Below are 13,937 nucleotides of genomic sequence, written 5' to 3'. Positions count from 1 at the left end.
CTCCCTCTACACTGTCCCCATTAAACACTCCCAGGACAGGGACAGCATGGCGTAGATAAAAAGTAAAGCCTCCTGTACACTGTCCCACTGGGGAGTGTCGGGCGGGGGTTAGGGATTGACNNNGGGGGGGGGGGGGGGGGGCAGGGCTGTCAGGCAGTGTCTGCGAGGCGCTCCCCTCACCTCGGAAATATGAAGCCAGAGCCAGGAGCAGGCCAGCCGCCTGGCTGTTCTGTCCAATCCCTACTGGAGTGCTCAGCACGATCGATTCTGTACTTGCTGCCCTCGACGCCCGAAGAATTCCGTACACGTTGGTCCCTTTCACCATCTGTGGTTTCAACAGGAAAGTGGGAATAAGTGACTCCTGGCAGAGTATGGTACAAACAGCAGCGGATCATCCCTGGGATCACTAACTCTCCTGACACTCCCAGTGGCACAGGCCATAAACACCTGCCTCTTTAAACTGTCCACAGTTATTATCATCAACCTCTTCAAACATGTTACTCCTTCGAAACAAAAAAATCCAACATGGATTTAATTGTTAAACTATTATTTCATAATTAAATCTGTAGCAAAACACTTTAATTCCCTGTACTTTATGGTATTTCTGAAACTCAGTATAAATATAATTTCTCTCTCGCTTCTCTCCTTGTTCTCTTTTTCTCTCGTCTCCCTTTTCTTTCTGTTCGTTCACGGGATGGGAGCATCACAGGGTGGGCCGGCATTTACTCCCCATCCCAGAAGGAAGTTACGAGTCAGCCACTTTGGTGTGGGTCAGGAGTCACATGTCAGTCAGACCAGGTAAGGATGGCAGCTTCCTTCCCTCAAGGGTAACACTCTCTCTCTCTCTCTCTCCTATCAGATGGTTTATATTAACATCCTTCTACTGTTTTTTTTTTGACGTGTGACCAATAATCTTTCCATTGTGATTTTTGACGTCTCTCTCAAAAGACCACTTGAGAATCAAACGACTGCACAATTTAACCAGCAGTTGGTTTTCGCTGTACCAGCAGCTTCTCTCAGCAAAATTACAACAACATTTTTGTCCATCCAACACCCGGATGGTCAAATATTCCAGATCGTCAAGAGGTCCACATAAACAATGTAAAAACACACAAGTAATAGAACCATAACGCAGGGGATGTATACTGCACTGTTATATCCTATTTACAGCGTAGATCACTGAAATAATAATGCAACTTTGCCTGAAATAAAACTAACAGCAGACAGCCTTCACACTCACACCCTCTGCTGAATACTTGGACATTGAGGTATTTCAGGAGAAATCGACTCGAAATCAACTGTTGATATTTTATAGAATCGAATCCCTACAGTGTGGAAACAGGCCCTTCAGCCCAACAAGTCCACACTGACCCTCCAGAGAGTAACCCACCCAGACCCATTGCCCTACCCTGTTACTCTACATTTAGCCCTGCCTAATGCACCTAACCTACACACCCCTGAACACTATGGACAATTTAGCATGGCCAATTCACTTGACCTTTGGATTGTGGGAGGAAACCGGAGCACCTGGAGAAAGCCCACGCAGACTCGGGGAGAATGTGCAAACTCCACTCAGTCTCTGAGGAAGGAATCGAACCTGGGTCTCTGGCGCTGTGAGGCAGCAGTGGTAACCACTGAGCTACTGTGCTGCCCCTTTCTCACTATTTAAAATGATTTCTCCCCTCCCCCTCTTTCTGTGAATGACTTTATAAACTTTATTTTGTGTGGCCATTCAATTGAACAACAAGTATATTTACACTGAGGTAAATAAATTAATAAAAAACGATAATAACTGGACAGAATAATACAGTAAACTTCTTGATATCTGCTTATCCTGACTTGGCACCACAGTGGTGGGAAGGATGTAAGAGTAGAGTACCCAGGGAAGCAGGTAGTGTGGAGGGAGAAGCGCACTGATTGCTGAGATTGCCTCCAGACTGTATCACTGTGCTTTCACCCAGTTGCCTAATGTTACAAGGGTCAGTTACTTACATATCTCTCCCGTATCTCATCGGGGAAGGGGAGAGTTCGGGAGAAGGTCTGGGTATGGGTCTCCAGCCCCAGGCCACTCATGGTCTTCACAAGCCATTCCACAGGCATCTCCCTGAAGTGAAGGAAAGTTTTGCAGTTAGAACAGGACACCACTGTGCTCAAAGCTTATTTTCAACTCTAAACTCTCCGTATGCACTGTCACCTTTTCCAGTTCCAGCTGACAACTCTGCACCTCCGCCCCAGTAACCCCCATCCAATGACATCCATCCCACTTCCAAACTATTCAGATACCTGACCTAGCAGCAAACCAGACGCCCAAACCTCAGATCCACAAGACCACATGAGGAACATGCAGTGTATGAATAGGCCACTCAGCCCCTCCAGACTATTCTGCAATTCTAGACTTTGATACTCTACTCCTAGCCTCAGATCTCTTGATATCATAATCAACTAGGAATCTATCAGTCTGTCCAGACCTTACTGAATGAGTGAGCTTTCACAGCTCTCTGGGGTAGAGAAATCCAAACCTTTACCCTGACAGAAGATGTTCTTCCTCATCTGGCCTTCAATGGATTTGCCTTTTATTTCGAGACTGTCCCTTGTTTCTTGAGCCCACGGCCAGGGCAAACTTTCTTTCTGAATCGACTGTTATTGCTTTGGGAACGTTGTAAATTTGGGGGCCTTTCACTGCTTTTGAAGAATGTAGGCCCAGTCGTCCACTTGGGAAATCAATCCGAACATCTGCTGTTCCTGTAGCAAGTATGACCTTGGGCTGAGGAATTAAGACAGCACTGCACTCCAAGTACAATCTCACTGGTGTTCTCTACAAGTGAAGCAGGATTTGTTTGCTCCTGTTCTCATCGTCTTGCAATAGAACAATACAGTGCAGAACAGGCCCTTCGGCCCTCGGTGTTGCGCTGACCTGTGAACTATTCTCAGCTCGTCCCCCTACACTATCCCAAAATCATCTATGTGCTTATCTAAGGGTTGTTTAAATCTCCCTAATGTGGCTGAGTTGACTACATTGGCAGGTAGGGCATTCCATGCTTTTACCACTCTCTGTGTAAAGAACCTGCCTCTGACATCTGTCTTAAATCTATCACCCCTCAATTTGCAGTTATGCCCCCTCGTACACGCTGATGTCATCATCCTAGGAAAAAGACTCTCACTGTCTACCCTATCTAATCCTCTGGTCATCTTGTATGTCCCTATCAAATCCCCTCTGCACCTTCTTCTTTCCAACGAGAACAGGTTCAAGTCTCTCAGCCTTTCCTCATAAGACCTTCCCTCCAGACCAGGCAACATCCTGGTAAATCTCTTCTGCACCTTTTCCAATGCTAGCACATCCTTCCTGAAATATGGCAACCAGAACTGTACGTAATATTCCAAGTGTGGGCGCACCAGCGTTTTGTATAATTGCAGCATGATATTGCGGCTCCTGACCTCAATCCCTCTACCAATGAAACCTAACACCGTATGCCTTCTTAACAGCACTATCCACCTGGGTGGCAACTTTCAGGGATCTATGTACATGGACTTCCAGATCCCTCTGCACATCCACAAGCAGAGCAATATCTATGCTGTTTGCTGCACCTACATTCTGGCCTTCAATGACAGGTTCCTTTGGACATCAACACTTCCCATTCTTTCATAAGGAATAGTCTGCTCCTCAGTTCCTCTGACCCAAGTGTATAATCTCTCACTACACAGATATTTCCCATGCGCTCTTCTTCTTGGCTACTCACTCAGTCTTCCACTCCCTCCGCCTCTCAGCTTACTTTTTCAATCAGGACTCCCGCCCACCTTCCGAGGACCCCTTCGCCCACCTCCAACGCACTCCATCCACCTGGACACCCCGCGCTGGCCTATTACCTGCCCTCGACCTCTTCATTTCCAACTGCCGCCGGGACATTAACCGCCTCAAACTGTCTACGTCCTTCCCCCATTCCAACCTCTCACTCTCACAACCCGCAGCCCTCCACTCCCTCTGCTCCAAATCCAACCAAAAAAAAAAATTTATCTCTCCACCCTGGAAGCTCCCTGCCTCATTCCTGATGACAGGCTTTGGCGCGAAATGTGGATTTTCCTGCTCCTCGGATGCTGCCTAACCTGTTGCGCTTTTCCAGCACCACTGTAATCTTGACACTGATCTCCAGCATCTGCAGTCCTCACTTTTGCCTACTCACTAAGTCTGTTGAAATCCCCAAGACCTCTCTGCAGCCCTCTCGTGACTCTCATTCCCACCAGGATTTGTATCATCTCCAAATATGGAAATGTTGCAACTGGTCTCCACATCTCAGTCGTTGTTACAGATGATGAAACGCTGGGTCAAAGCACTGATTGCTACAGTACCCCCACCACAGCTACAGTATCCCCACCGGTCACAGCTACAGTATCCCCACCGGTCACAGCTACAGTATCCCCACCGGTCACAGCTACAGTATCCCCACCGGTCACAGCTACAGTATCCCCACCGGTCACAGCTACAGTATCCCCACCGGTCACAGCTACAGTATCCCCACCGGTCACAGCTACAGTATCCCCACCGGTCACAGCTACAGTATCCCCACCGGTCACAGCTACAGTATCCCCACCGGTCACAGCTACAGTATCCCCACCGGTCACAGCTACAGTATCCCCACCGGTCACAGCTACAGTATCCCCACCGGTCACAGCTACAGTATCCCCACCGGTCACAGCTACAGTATCCCCACCGGTCACAGCTACAGTATCCCCACCGGTCACAGCTACAGTATCCCCACCGGTCACAGCTACAGTATCCCCACCGGTCACAGCTACAGTATCCCCACCGGTCACAGCTACAGTATCCCCACCGGTCACAGCTACAGTATCCCCACCGGTCACAGCTACAGTATCCCCACCGGTCACAGCTACAGTATCCCCACCGGTCACAGCTACAGTATCCCCACCGGTCACAGCTACAGTATCCCCACCGGTCACAGCTACAGTATCCCCACCGGTCACAGCTACAGTATCCCCACCGGTCACAGCTACAGTATCCCCACCGGTCACAGCTACAGTATCCCCACCGGTCACAGCTACAGTATCCCCACCGGTCACAGCTACAGTATCCCCACCGGTCACAGCTACAGTATCCCCACCGGTCACAGCTACAGTATCCCCACCGGTCACAGCTACAGTATCCCCACCGGTCACAGCTACAGTATCCCCACCGGTCACAGCTACAGTATCCCCACCGGTCACAGCTACAGTATCCCCACCGGTCACAGCTACAGTATCCCCACCGGTCACAGCTACAGTATCCCCACCGGTCACAGCTACAGTATCCCCACCGGTCACAGCTACAGTATCCCCACCGGTCACAGCTACAGTATCCCCACCGGTCACAGCTACAGTATCCCCACCGGTCACAGCTACAGTATCCCCACCGGTCACAGCTACAGTATCCCCACCGGTCACAGCTACAGTATCCCCACCGGTCACAGCTACAGTATCCCCACCGGTCACAGCTACAGTATCCCCACCGGTCACAGCTACAGTATCCCCACCGGTCACAGCTACAGTATCCCCACCGGTCACAGCTACAGTATCCCCACCGGTCACAGCTACAGTATCCCCACCGGTCACAGCTACAGTATCCCCACCGGTCACAGCTACAGTATCCCCACCGGTCACAGCTACAGTATCCCCACCGGTCACAGCTACAGTATCCCCACCGGTCACAGCTACAGTATCCCCACCGGTCACAGCTACAGTATCCCCACCGGTCACAGCTACAGTATCCCCACCGGTCACAGCTACAGTATCCCCACCGGTCACAGCTACAGTATCCCCACCGGTCACAGCTACAGTATCCCCACCGGTCACAGCTACAGTATCCCCACCGGTCACAGCTACAGTATCCCCACCGGTCACAGCTACAGTATCCCCACCGGTCACAGCTACAGTATCCCCACCGGTCACAGCTACAGTATCCCCACCGGTCACAGCTACAGTATCCCCACCGGTCACAGCTACAGTATCCCCACCGGTCACAGCTACAGTATCCCCACCGGTCACAGCTACAGTATCCCCACCGGTCACAGCTACAGTATCCCCACCGGTCACAGCTACAGTATCCCCACCGGTCACAGCTACAGTATCCCCACCGGTCACAGCTACAGTATCCCCACCGGTCACAGCTACAGTATCCCCACCGGTCACAGCTACAGTATCCCCACCGGTCACAGCTACAGTATCCCCACCGGTCACAGCTACAGTATCCCCACCGGTCACAGCTACAGTATCCCCACCGGTCACAGCTACAGTATCCCCACCGGTCACAGCTACAGTATCCCCACCGGTCACAGCTACAGTATCCCCACCGGTCACAGCTACAGTATCCCCACCGGTCACAGCTACAGTATCCCCACCGGTCACAGCTACAGTATCCCCACCGGTCACAGCTACAGTATCCCCACCGGTCACAGCTACAGTATCCCCACCGGTCACAGCTACAGTATCCCCACCGGTCACAGCTACAGTATCCCCACCGGTCACAGCTACAGTATCCCCACCGGTCACAGCTACAGTATCCCCACCGGTCACAGCTACAGTATCCCCACCGGTCACAGCTACAGTATCCCCACCGGTCACAGCTACAGTATCCCCACCGGTCACAGCTACAGTATCCCCACCGGTCACAGCTACAGTATCCCCACCGGTCACAGCTACAGTATCCCCACCGGTCACAGCTACAGTATCCCCACCGGTCACAGCTACAGTATCCCCACCGGTCACAGCTACAGTATCCCCACCGGTCACAGCTACAGTATCCCCACCGGTCACAGCTACAGTATCCCCACCGGTCACAGCTACAGTATCCCCACCGGTCACAGCTACAGTATCCCCACCGGTCACAGCTACAGTATCCCCACCGGTCACAGCTACAGTATCCCCACCGGTCACAGCTACAGTATCCCCACCGGTCACAGCTACAGTATCCCCACCGGTCACAGCTACAGTATCCCCACCGGTCACAGCTACAGTATCCCCACCGGTCACAGCTACAGTATCCCCACCGGTCACAGCTACAGTATCCCCACCGGTCACAGCTACAGTATCCCCACCGGTCACAGCTACAGTATCCCCACCGGTCACAGCTACAGTATCCCCACCGGTCACAGCTACAGTATCCCCACCGGTCACAGCTACAGTATCCCCACCGGTCACAGCTACAGTATCCCCACCGGTCACAGCTACAGTATCCCCACCGGTCACAGCTACAGTATCCCCACCGGTCACAGCTACAGTATCCCCACCGGTCACAGCTACATTATCCCCACTGGTCACAGCTACAGTATCCCACCGGCCACAGCTACAGTATCCCACCGGTCACAGCTACAGTATCCCCACCGGTCACAGCTACAGTATCCCCACCGGTCACAGCTACAGTATCCCCACCGGTCACAGCTACAGTATCCCCACCGGTCACAGCTGCAGTACACCACTGGTCACAGTGATGTTTTCACTGGTTGGGCATTTGAAACTGGTGGACACAGCTACACAATGAGAGGTCACTCTGTTAAAACTAAGGTAGAAAGAAATGTCTTCTCCTCGGGTCAGTGAATAGCTGGGGAGTTGAGAAATTCCATCCTTTACAGAGTCAGACTCATACAGCATGGAAACAGGCACTTTGGTGCCACTTGTCCATGCCGACCAGATATCCTAAATTAATCTAGCACATTTGCCAGCACTAAGCCCATATTCCTCTAAACTCTTCTTATGTACCCATTCAGATGCCTTTTAAATGTTGTCATTATACCAGCCTCCACCACTTCCTCTGGCAGCTCAATCCATATACGCAACATCCTCTGCGTGAAAAGTTACCTCTTAGGTCTTTTTAAAATCTTTCCCCTCTCATGTTTCCGTGCTGTATGACTCTATGCCTAGGGACGGGGGAAAAGTGCTGGCCAGCCAGCGATGCCCATGTCCCTTAAACAAAAGAAGAACACCTCTGGAAGATAGATCACGGGAACCTGGGGAATTGTCAATTTTCAATTTTTAACCTTCCATTAACTTTACCAACATTACTCTTTTATTAATAATAATCTTTCCAGTTTTATTAGAATTCTTCGGGGAGGAAACAGAAGACAAATGGGATGTTGGCCTTTCTTCCAAAGGGAGTGCACTTGAAAAGTTGGGAGGCTTTGCTAAAACTACGAAAGGCCCCAGTCAGAGCACAGCTGGAATACCGTGGGCAGTTTGGGGCTCCTTTTCTCAGGAGAGGGAGATTGACACTGGGGGCAGTCCAGAGAAGGTTCACTCGGCTGACCCTGGTTATGGAGGGACTGCCTGATGAGGAGAGGTGGAGTAGGTTGGGCCTGTAACTTGTTGGAGTTTAGAAGATTGAGAGGTTATCTTATTGAAACTTCGGGGACTTGCCAGCGAGAGATGTGGAGAGGCCGTTCCCCCGAGGGGGCATCACCTCAGTGTAAGGGGGTCACCCATTTCAGACGGAGATGAGCAGATATTTCTTCTCGCGGGGGGTTGTGAATCTGTGGAATTCTTCATCTCAGAGAGCCGTTGAGGCTGTGTCATTCAGTACATTGAAGGCTGAGAGAGACAGGATTTTAATCACTGGAGGAATCAAGAGTTATGGAGAAAAGGCAGGAGACTGGAGCTGAGGATGATCAGATCAGCCAAGACCTCATTGATTGGCAGCGCAGACCAAATGGTGCACTTCTGCTCCTGTTCCTTATGGTTAGTCCCTTCATTCTTATGAGTCCCTTGGATCTTTATTTCTGGGAATCTTTTTGTATATTTGTTGGTGAAAGCAGGCATTACCCAATTATTCACTTGCATTTCCCTATTTCCCATCATACATCGTCCTGACTTTGCCTGTGACAGATCCCCAATGACGAGTCATTGCTAATCTTTGTTGCATACCTTCAGAAGCTTTTACAGTCTGTTTTTATGTTTTGTGCTAGTTTACCCCCTCATCGTCTTCTCCTTTGCTTTATTAGTTCCTTGGTCCTCATTAACATTGATTCCAGCCCACCCTGTTCAGTCATACCCACTGCCAGTCCAAACTCATTCCTGGATAAACAGAAATATGAGCTCCCACCTTCTCAGGTCACACTCGACAAACAATGGCTCCAGCTTCTCTTACCCGGCCTTTTTCCCATGGGCGGAGAATTCCCGGGCATAGGATAGTGCCCTGTCACCATAGACAAAGTTCTCGTCGACCATGGTGGAGCCCATGGCATTTTCCGATGTGTACATTCGCAGGATAAAGGGTTCAAAGGCCAGGCCCATGAACCAAGAGACCCCAGCGATGTAGCACATGAAGCTGCAGCAAGGAGAAAACACAGAGAGAATCAGAAATAGCTGGTCATTAACCAACAGATCATCCCCTCATCAGCAAAAAGAGCAGTCAACTTCAGCAAATAAACAAAATCACCATCCACCCCATCAAACACCTGCAAGACAGGGACAGCATACAGAGTAAAGCTCCTTCTACACTATCCCCTCAAACACTCCCAGGACAGGCCCAGCACGAGGTTAGATAGAGTAAATGTTTCTTCACTTGTAAAGGGATTAAAGAGTATGGAGAGAAGGCAGGAACAGGTGATTGAGCTATGACTATATTGCATAGTGCAGCAGGCTTATAGGGCTGAAAGGCCTCCTCCTGCTCCTAGTTTTGAGGTTTATTTCCTACCCGAGCCCACTATTACACTGCTACTCACCACAGCGGCGTGTTCATCCTGGTGAGCAGGTTTGTCAGCACCTGCCGGCGGTTTGGATCTGAGAGCAGACCCATTTCTGCAACTTGACTCAGTGACACTGGAGGAAGAGGCACACTGTGGCTATACTGACATGTCCCCACTCTGAAAGCAAACAAAAGGAAGGAAAGGCAATGATTAACATGGTAAGGTTTGATCCTTAGGGTATGGGTCAGTGATGTCATTGTGGCTGTGGTCTTGGATGAAGAGGTGTACATGTAATTAGTGTTTAAAATATCAGATATTAATATTTATTAATATCAGATATTTCCCACTCCATGTTATAGATTGTTCAGCTACTGCACTATGGACATGAGATTAGAAATGTGTATATTTTAGATTGTATTCACAGAGTAGATGGGCAGGCAGTGGTGGTGGGAGAAGGTAGTAATGCCAATCCAGAACCCCAGGCAAATGATCTGGGTTCGAATCCCATTGGGACTGATGGTGAAACATGAATTCAATAATACACTAGGCCAATGGCAATCACGTAACTATTGTGGATTGTCTTAAAATTCCATCTGGTTTACTAATGTCCTTTAGGGAAAGAAATTATAGAATCCATTCAGTAGGCAATGAGACAGCCCTCCACCCTATCCCCACATTTCCCTTAACCAATCCACCTAACCTCCACAGCTTTGGACTGTGGAAGGAAACCAGAGAACCTGGAGGAAACCCACGCAGACATAGGGAGAATGTGCAAACTCCACACAGTCGCCTGAAGCTGGAATCGAACCCAAGTCCCTGGCGCTGTGAGGCAGCATGCCACACTTCTGCACTTACGCAGGACCAACTCTTAAATGTCCTCAGGGCACTCAGTTCAACAATAATTCAAAATAAATTCTGGCCTTGCCAGCAACATACCAAGAACAGAACTAAAATGATATCAGTGAGCTTATTTTTGGTGGGTTGGAGTGGAGAAGTTGAAAAGTTGGGGCTGCTGTTCTTCGAGCAAAGGAGATTTTTGATCAGCTTACAAGACTATTGTAGGTTTCAGTAAGGTAGAGGAAGAAAAGCTGTCCTGAGTGGTTGAAGGGAACATAGCTTCACCATTTAGACAAGACACAATGGGAGCAGAGGAAGAATTTTCTTTTTACACACTGAGTGGAAACGACCCGGAAATCTCTGCCCACGAGGGTGGTAAAGTGGAGACGCTGAATGAATTTGAAATGAAATTAATTGGCAGAGCTACAGGGATTGAGGAGAGGGGAGAACTTACTAGATAACACTGTGAAGGGATAACATGGGACTTGAATGGTCACTTTCTGAGGTGTAAATGACTCTATATCATAGGTACATACAATAACTGGGAACAGCTGAATATAACATTAATGGGGCTTCAAAGGGTAGGCACAAAGCATGCTATTGTGTTGTATCATTACAGCTTTCTCACAGATAAACCTGTAAAAGACACAACAGCCTGCAACTCTGTGGGAACTTCAGTCTACTGTTGCTGAGACCAGTGTAAGCAGCTTTGTGAACAGATTTGGTATCTGCTGTAGCAATGTGGCAAGTTTGAGTATAATCAGAAAAGCAACATTTTCAATGTGCCCTGTAAAGAGCTGTGTACAATTATCTCAAGCAGCTAATACTCTTCAGTAAATCGTCAGTGATTCCCAGGACTCAAACCAGAACATCCAATAATATTCAGCGTCAGGGCAATGGAGATATCAGGTAGAGTCCTGTAATACATCACACAGGGCAATGGGGATATCAAACAGCACCCTATGTTGCAATCTCTTGCTGCAGTTATACAGGGCCCCAGTGAGGTCACACCTCAAGCGTTATGTGCAATTTTGGTCTTCTCAAGTCATACAGCATGGAAACAGACCTTTTGGTCCAATCAGTCCATGCCAAACATAATCCCAAACTAAGCTAGCACCACCTGCCTGCTCCTAGCCCATATCCCTCCAAATATCCTTTTTCTATTCATGTATTCATCCAAATGTCTTTTAGACATTGCAATTGTACCCACATCTATCACTTCCTTGGGAAGTTCATTTCGCACACGAACCACCCTGTGTAAAAAATTTGTCTGAATCCAGCACAGGTCGACCAGACTGATTCCTGAAGTAGGGCTTATGCCCGAAACGTCGATTCTCTGCTCCTTGGATGCTGCCTGCCCTGCTGCGCTTTTCCAGCAACAATTTTTCAGCTCTGATCTCCAGCACCTGCAGTCCTCACTTTCTCCTGATTCCTGAGACGGCAGGACAGACATATGAGGAAAGACTGGACATGTACTCACTGGAATTCCACTGGTTGGTGGAATCTCATAGAAACATAAAATCCTGATGGGACTGGACAGACTAAATGCAGGAAGCATGTTCTTGGTTTAGGGGAAGTCCAGAACAAAGGGTCACAGTCTCAGAATAAGGGGTAAGCCATTCCGGACTGAAATGAGGAAGAATTTCTTCGTACAGTCATAGAGATGTACAGCACAGAAACAGAACCTTTGGTCCAACTTGTCCATGCCAACCAGACCTAGTTAACCTAGTCTGACCTAGTCCCATTTGCCAGCATTTGGCCCACATCCCTCTGAACCCCTCCTTTTCATGTGCCCATCCAGATTCCTTTTAAATGTAACCTTTCCCCACTCACCTTATGCCCTCTAATTCTAGACTCCACCACCCCAGGGAAAAGACCTTGCCTAATGTGTTTAAGATTAGATTAGATTCCTTGCAGTGTGGAAACAAGTCCACACCGACCCTCCGAAGAGTAACCCACCAGACCCATTCCCCCTGATTAATGCACCTAACACTACGGGCAATTTAGCGTGGCCAATTCACCTGACCTGCACATCTTTGGACTGTGGGAGGAACCCGGAGGAAACCCACGCAGACACGGGGAGAGTGTGCAAACTAAACACAGTCAGTCGCCCGAGGCTGGAACTGAACCCGGGATCCTGGTGCTAACCACCGTGCCACTGTGCCGCCCCTATCCATGCTCCTCATGATTTTATAATGGGGCTGGTTCACTAGATATATTCAAGAGGGGGCTGGACGTGGCCATTGCAGCTAAAGGGATGAAGAGGTTTGGGGAGAGGGCGGGAATGGGACACTGAGATCGCGTGACCATAGCGAATGGTAGAGCAGGCTCGAAGGGCCGAGTGGCCCACTCCTGCACCTATTTTCAACGTTTACCCCACACAAGGGCAATGGGGGTATATTGACAATTCCCTGCGGGTCTCCAGGGGCAGAGGTAGGGTCAGGGGGTGCCAGCCACCCTGTGATGCCCCTCACAGTCGAACATTCGTGGGCGGCGGCGGGAACGGTTTGATGGGGACACAGTCAGACCGCGGGTTCCCACGACATCGCCTCGGCCAGCACGGGCCGGGCCTGGCCTGGCCGTCCGTGGGGTAGGGAAGAGGTGGGCTTTAACCTCAGCCCTCACTCACCCCCGAGCTGGGAAACTGCGGCTGCTCCTTTCACCCCTCGAACTGACACCTCCCGCCTCAGACCGGAAGCCGGTCCACCCGGACAGTATACCGCCGCGCACGTATTTCCGGCCTCCACGACAACAAGATACAAACAGCGGCAAGAGCTTCCCTCCAGGCAGCAGGGTCCAATCGATTGCCATCAGCGCCACCTGTGGCCGGCAGAGAGCCCCTGCAGTTACTCACGTCTGTGCCAATTACAACTTTACATTGGGCTAAATGTTCGTTAGTTCAGTTGGATGGATGGCTGGTTTGTAACTTAGAACACTGCCTGATAGTGTTTTATTTTGACTCACTGAGGAGATTCTGATTCCCCTAATTATGTTTTAGAGTCATAGAGATGTACAGCATAGAAACAAGCCCTTCAGTCCAACCCATCCATGCTGACCAGATCTCCTAAACTAACCTAATCCCAGCATTTGACCCAAATCCCTCAAAACCCTTCCCATTCATATACCTATCCGGATGCCTATTAAATGTTGTCATTATACCAGTTCCTCTGGCAGCTCCTTCCGTTCACACACCACCCTCTGAATGAAAAAGGTGCCCCTTAGGTCCTTTTATATCTTTCCCCTTTCGCCTTAAATCTAAACACTCCCCTGAGGGAAAAACTTTGTCTATTTACCTATTCCATGCTCTTCCTGATTTTGTAAACCTCAATAAGGTCACCTCCACACCACTTCAAAGCAGTCAGAGTCATAGAGATGTACAGCATGGAAACAGACCCTTTGATCCAACCCGTCCACGCCGACCAGATATCCCAACCC

General features: G+C 49.6%; 1 protein-coding gene across 1 annotated transcript in view; it reads right to left on the bottom strand.

The window, feature by feature from the left end:
• LOC122550349 (glycosylphosphatidylinositol anchor attachment 1 protein-like) overlaps nucleotides 1-13,243 on the bottom strand; it is a 14,332-nt gene extending 1,089 nt beyond the window's left edge. The window contains exons 1-5 of the mRNA XM_043691078.1: nucleotides 13,132-13,243; nucleotides 9,702-9,842; nucleotides 9,125-9,304; nucleotides 1,993-2,104; nucleotides 148-325 (exon numbers count right to left, since the gene is read on the bottom strand). Of these exons, the coding sequence (XP_043547013.1) occupies nucleotides 148-325; nucleotides 1,993-2,104; nucleotides 9,125-9,304; nucleotides 9,702-9,775 (544 nt within the window). The 5' untranslated portion in view covers nucleotides 9,776-9,842; nucleotides 13,132-13,243. The remainder of the gene's footprint in view (nucleotides 1-147; nucleotides 326-1,992; nucleotides 2,105-9,124; nucleotides 9,305-9,701; nucleotides 9,843-13,131) is intronic.
• Between the last annotated feature and the right edge of the window lie 694 nt (nucleotides 13,244-13,937).

Source organism: Chiloscyllium plagiosum, chromosome 5, assembly GCF_004010195.1.
Source record: "Chiloscyllium plagiosum isolate BGI_BamShark_2017 chromosome 5, ASM401019v2, whole genome shotgun sequence".
Classification (NCBI taxonomy): Eukaryota; Metazoa; Chordata; class Chondrichthyes; order Orectolobiformes; family Hemiscylliidae; genus Chiloscyllium; species Chiloscyllium plagiosum.
The sequence above is the reverse complement of the archived record's forward strand: the minus strand, read 5'-3'. Positions and strand labels throughout refer to the sequence as shown.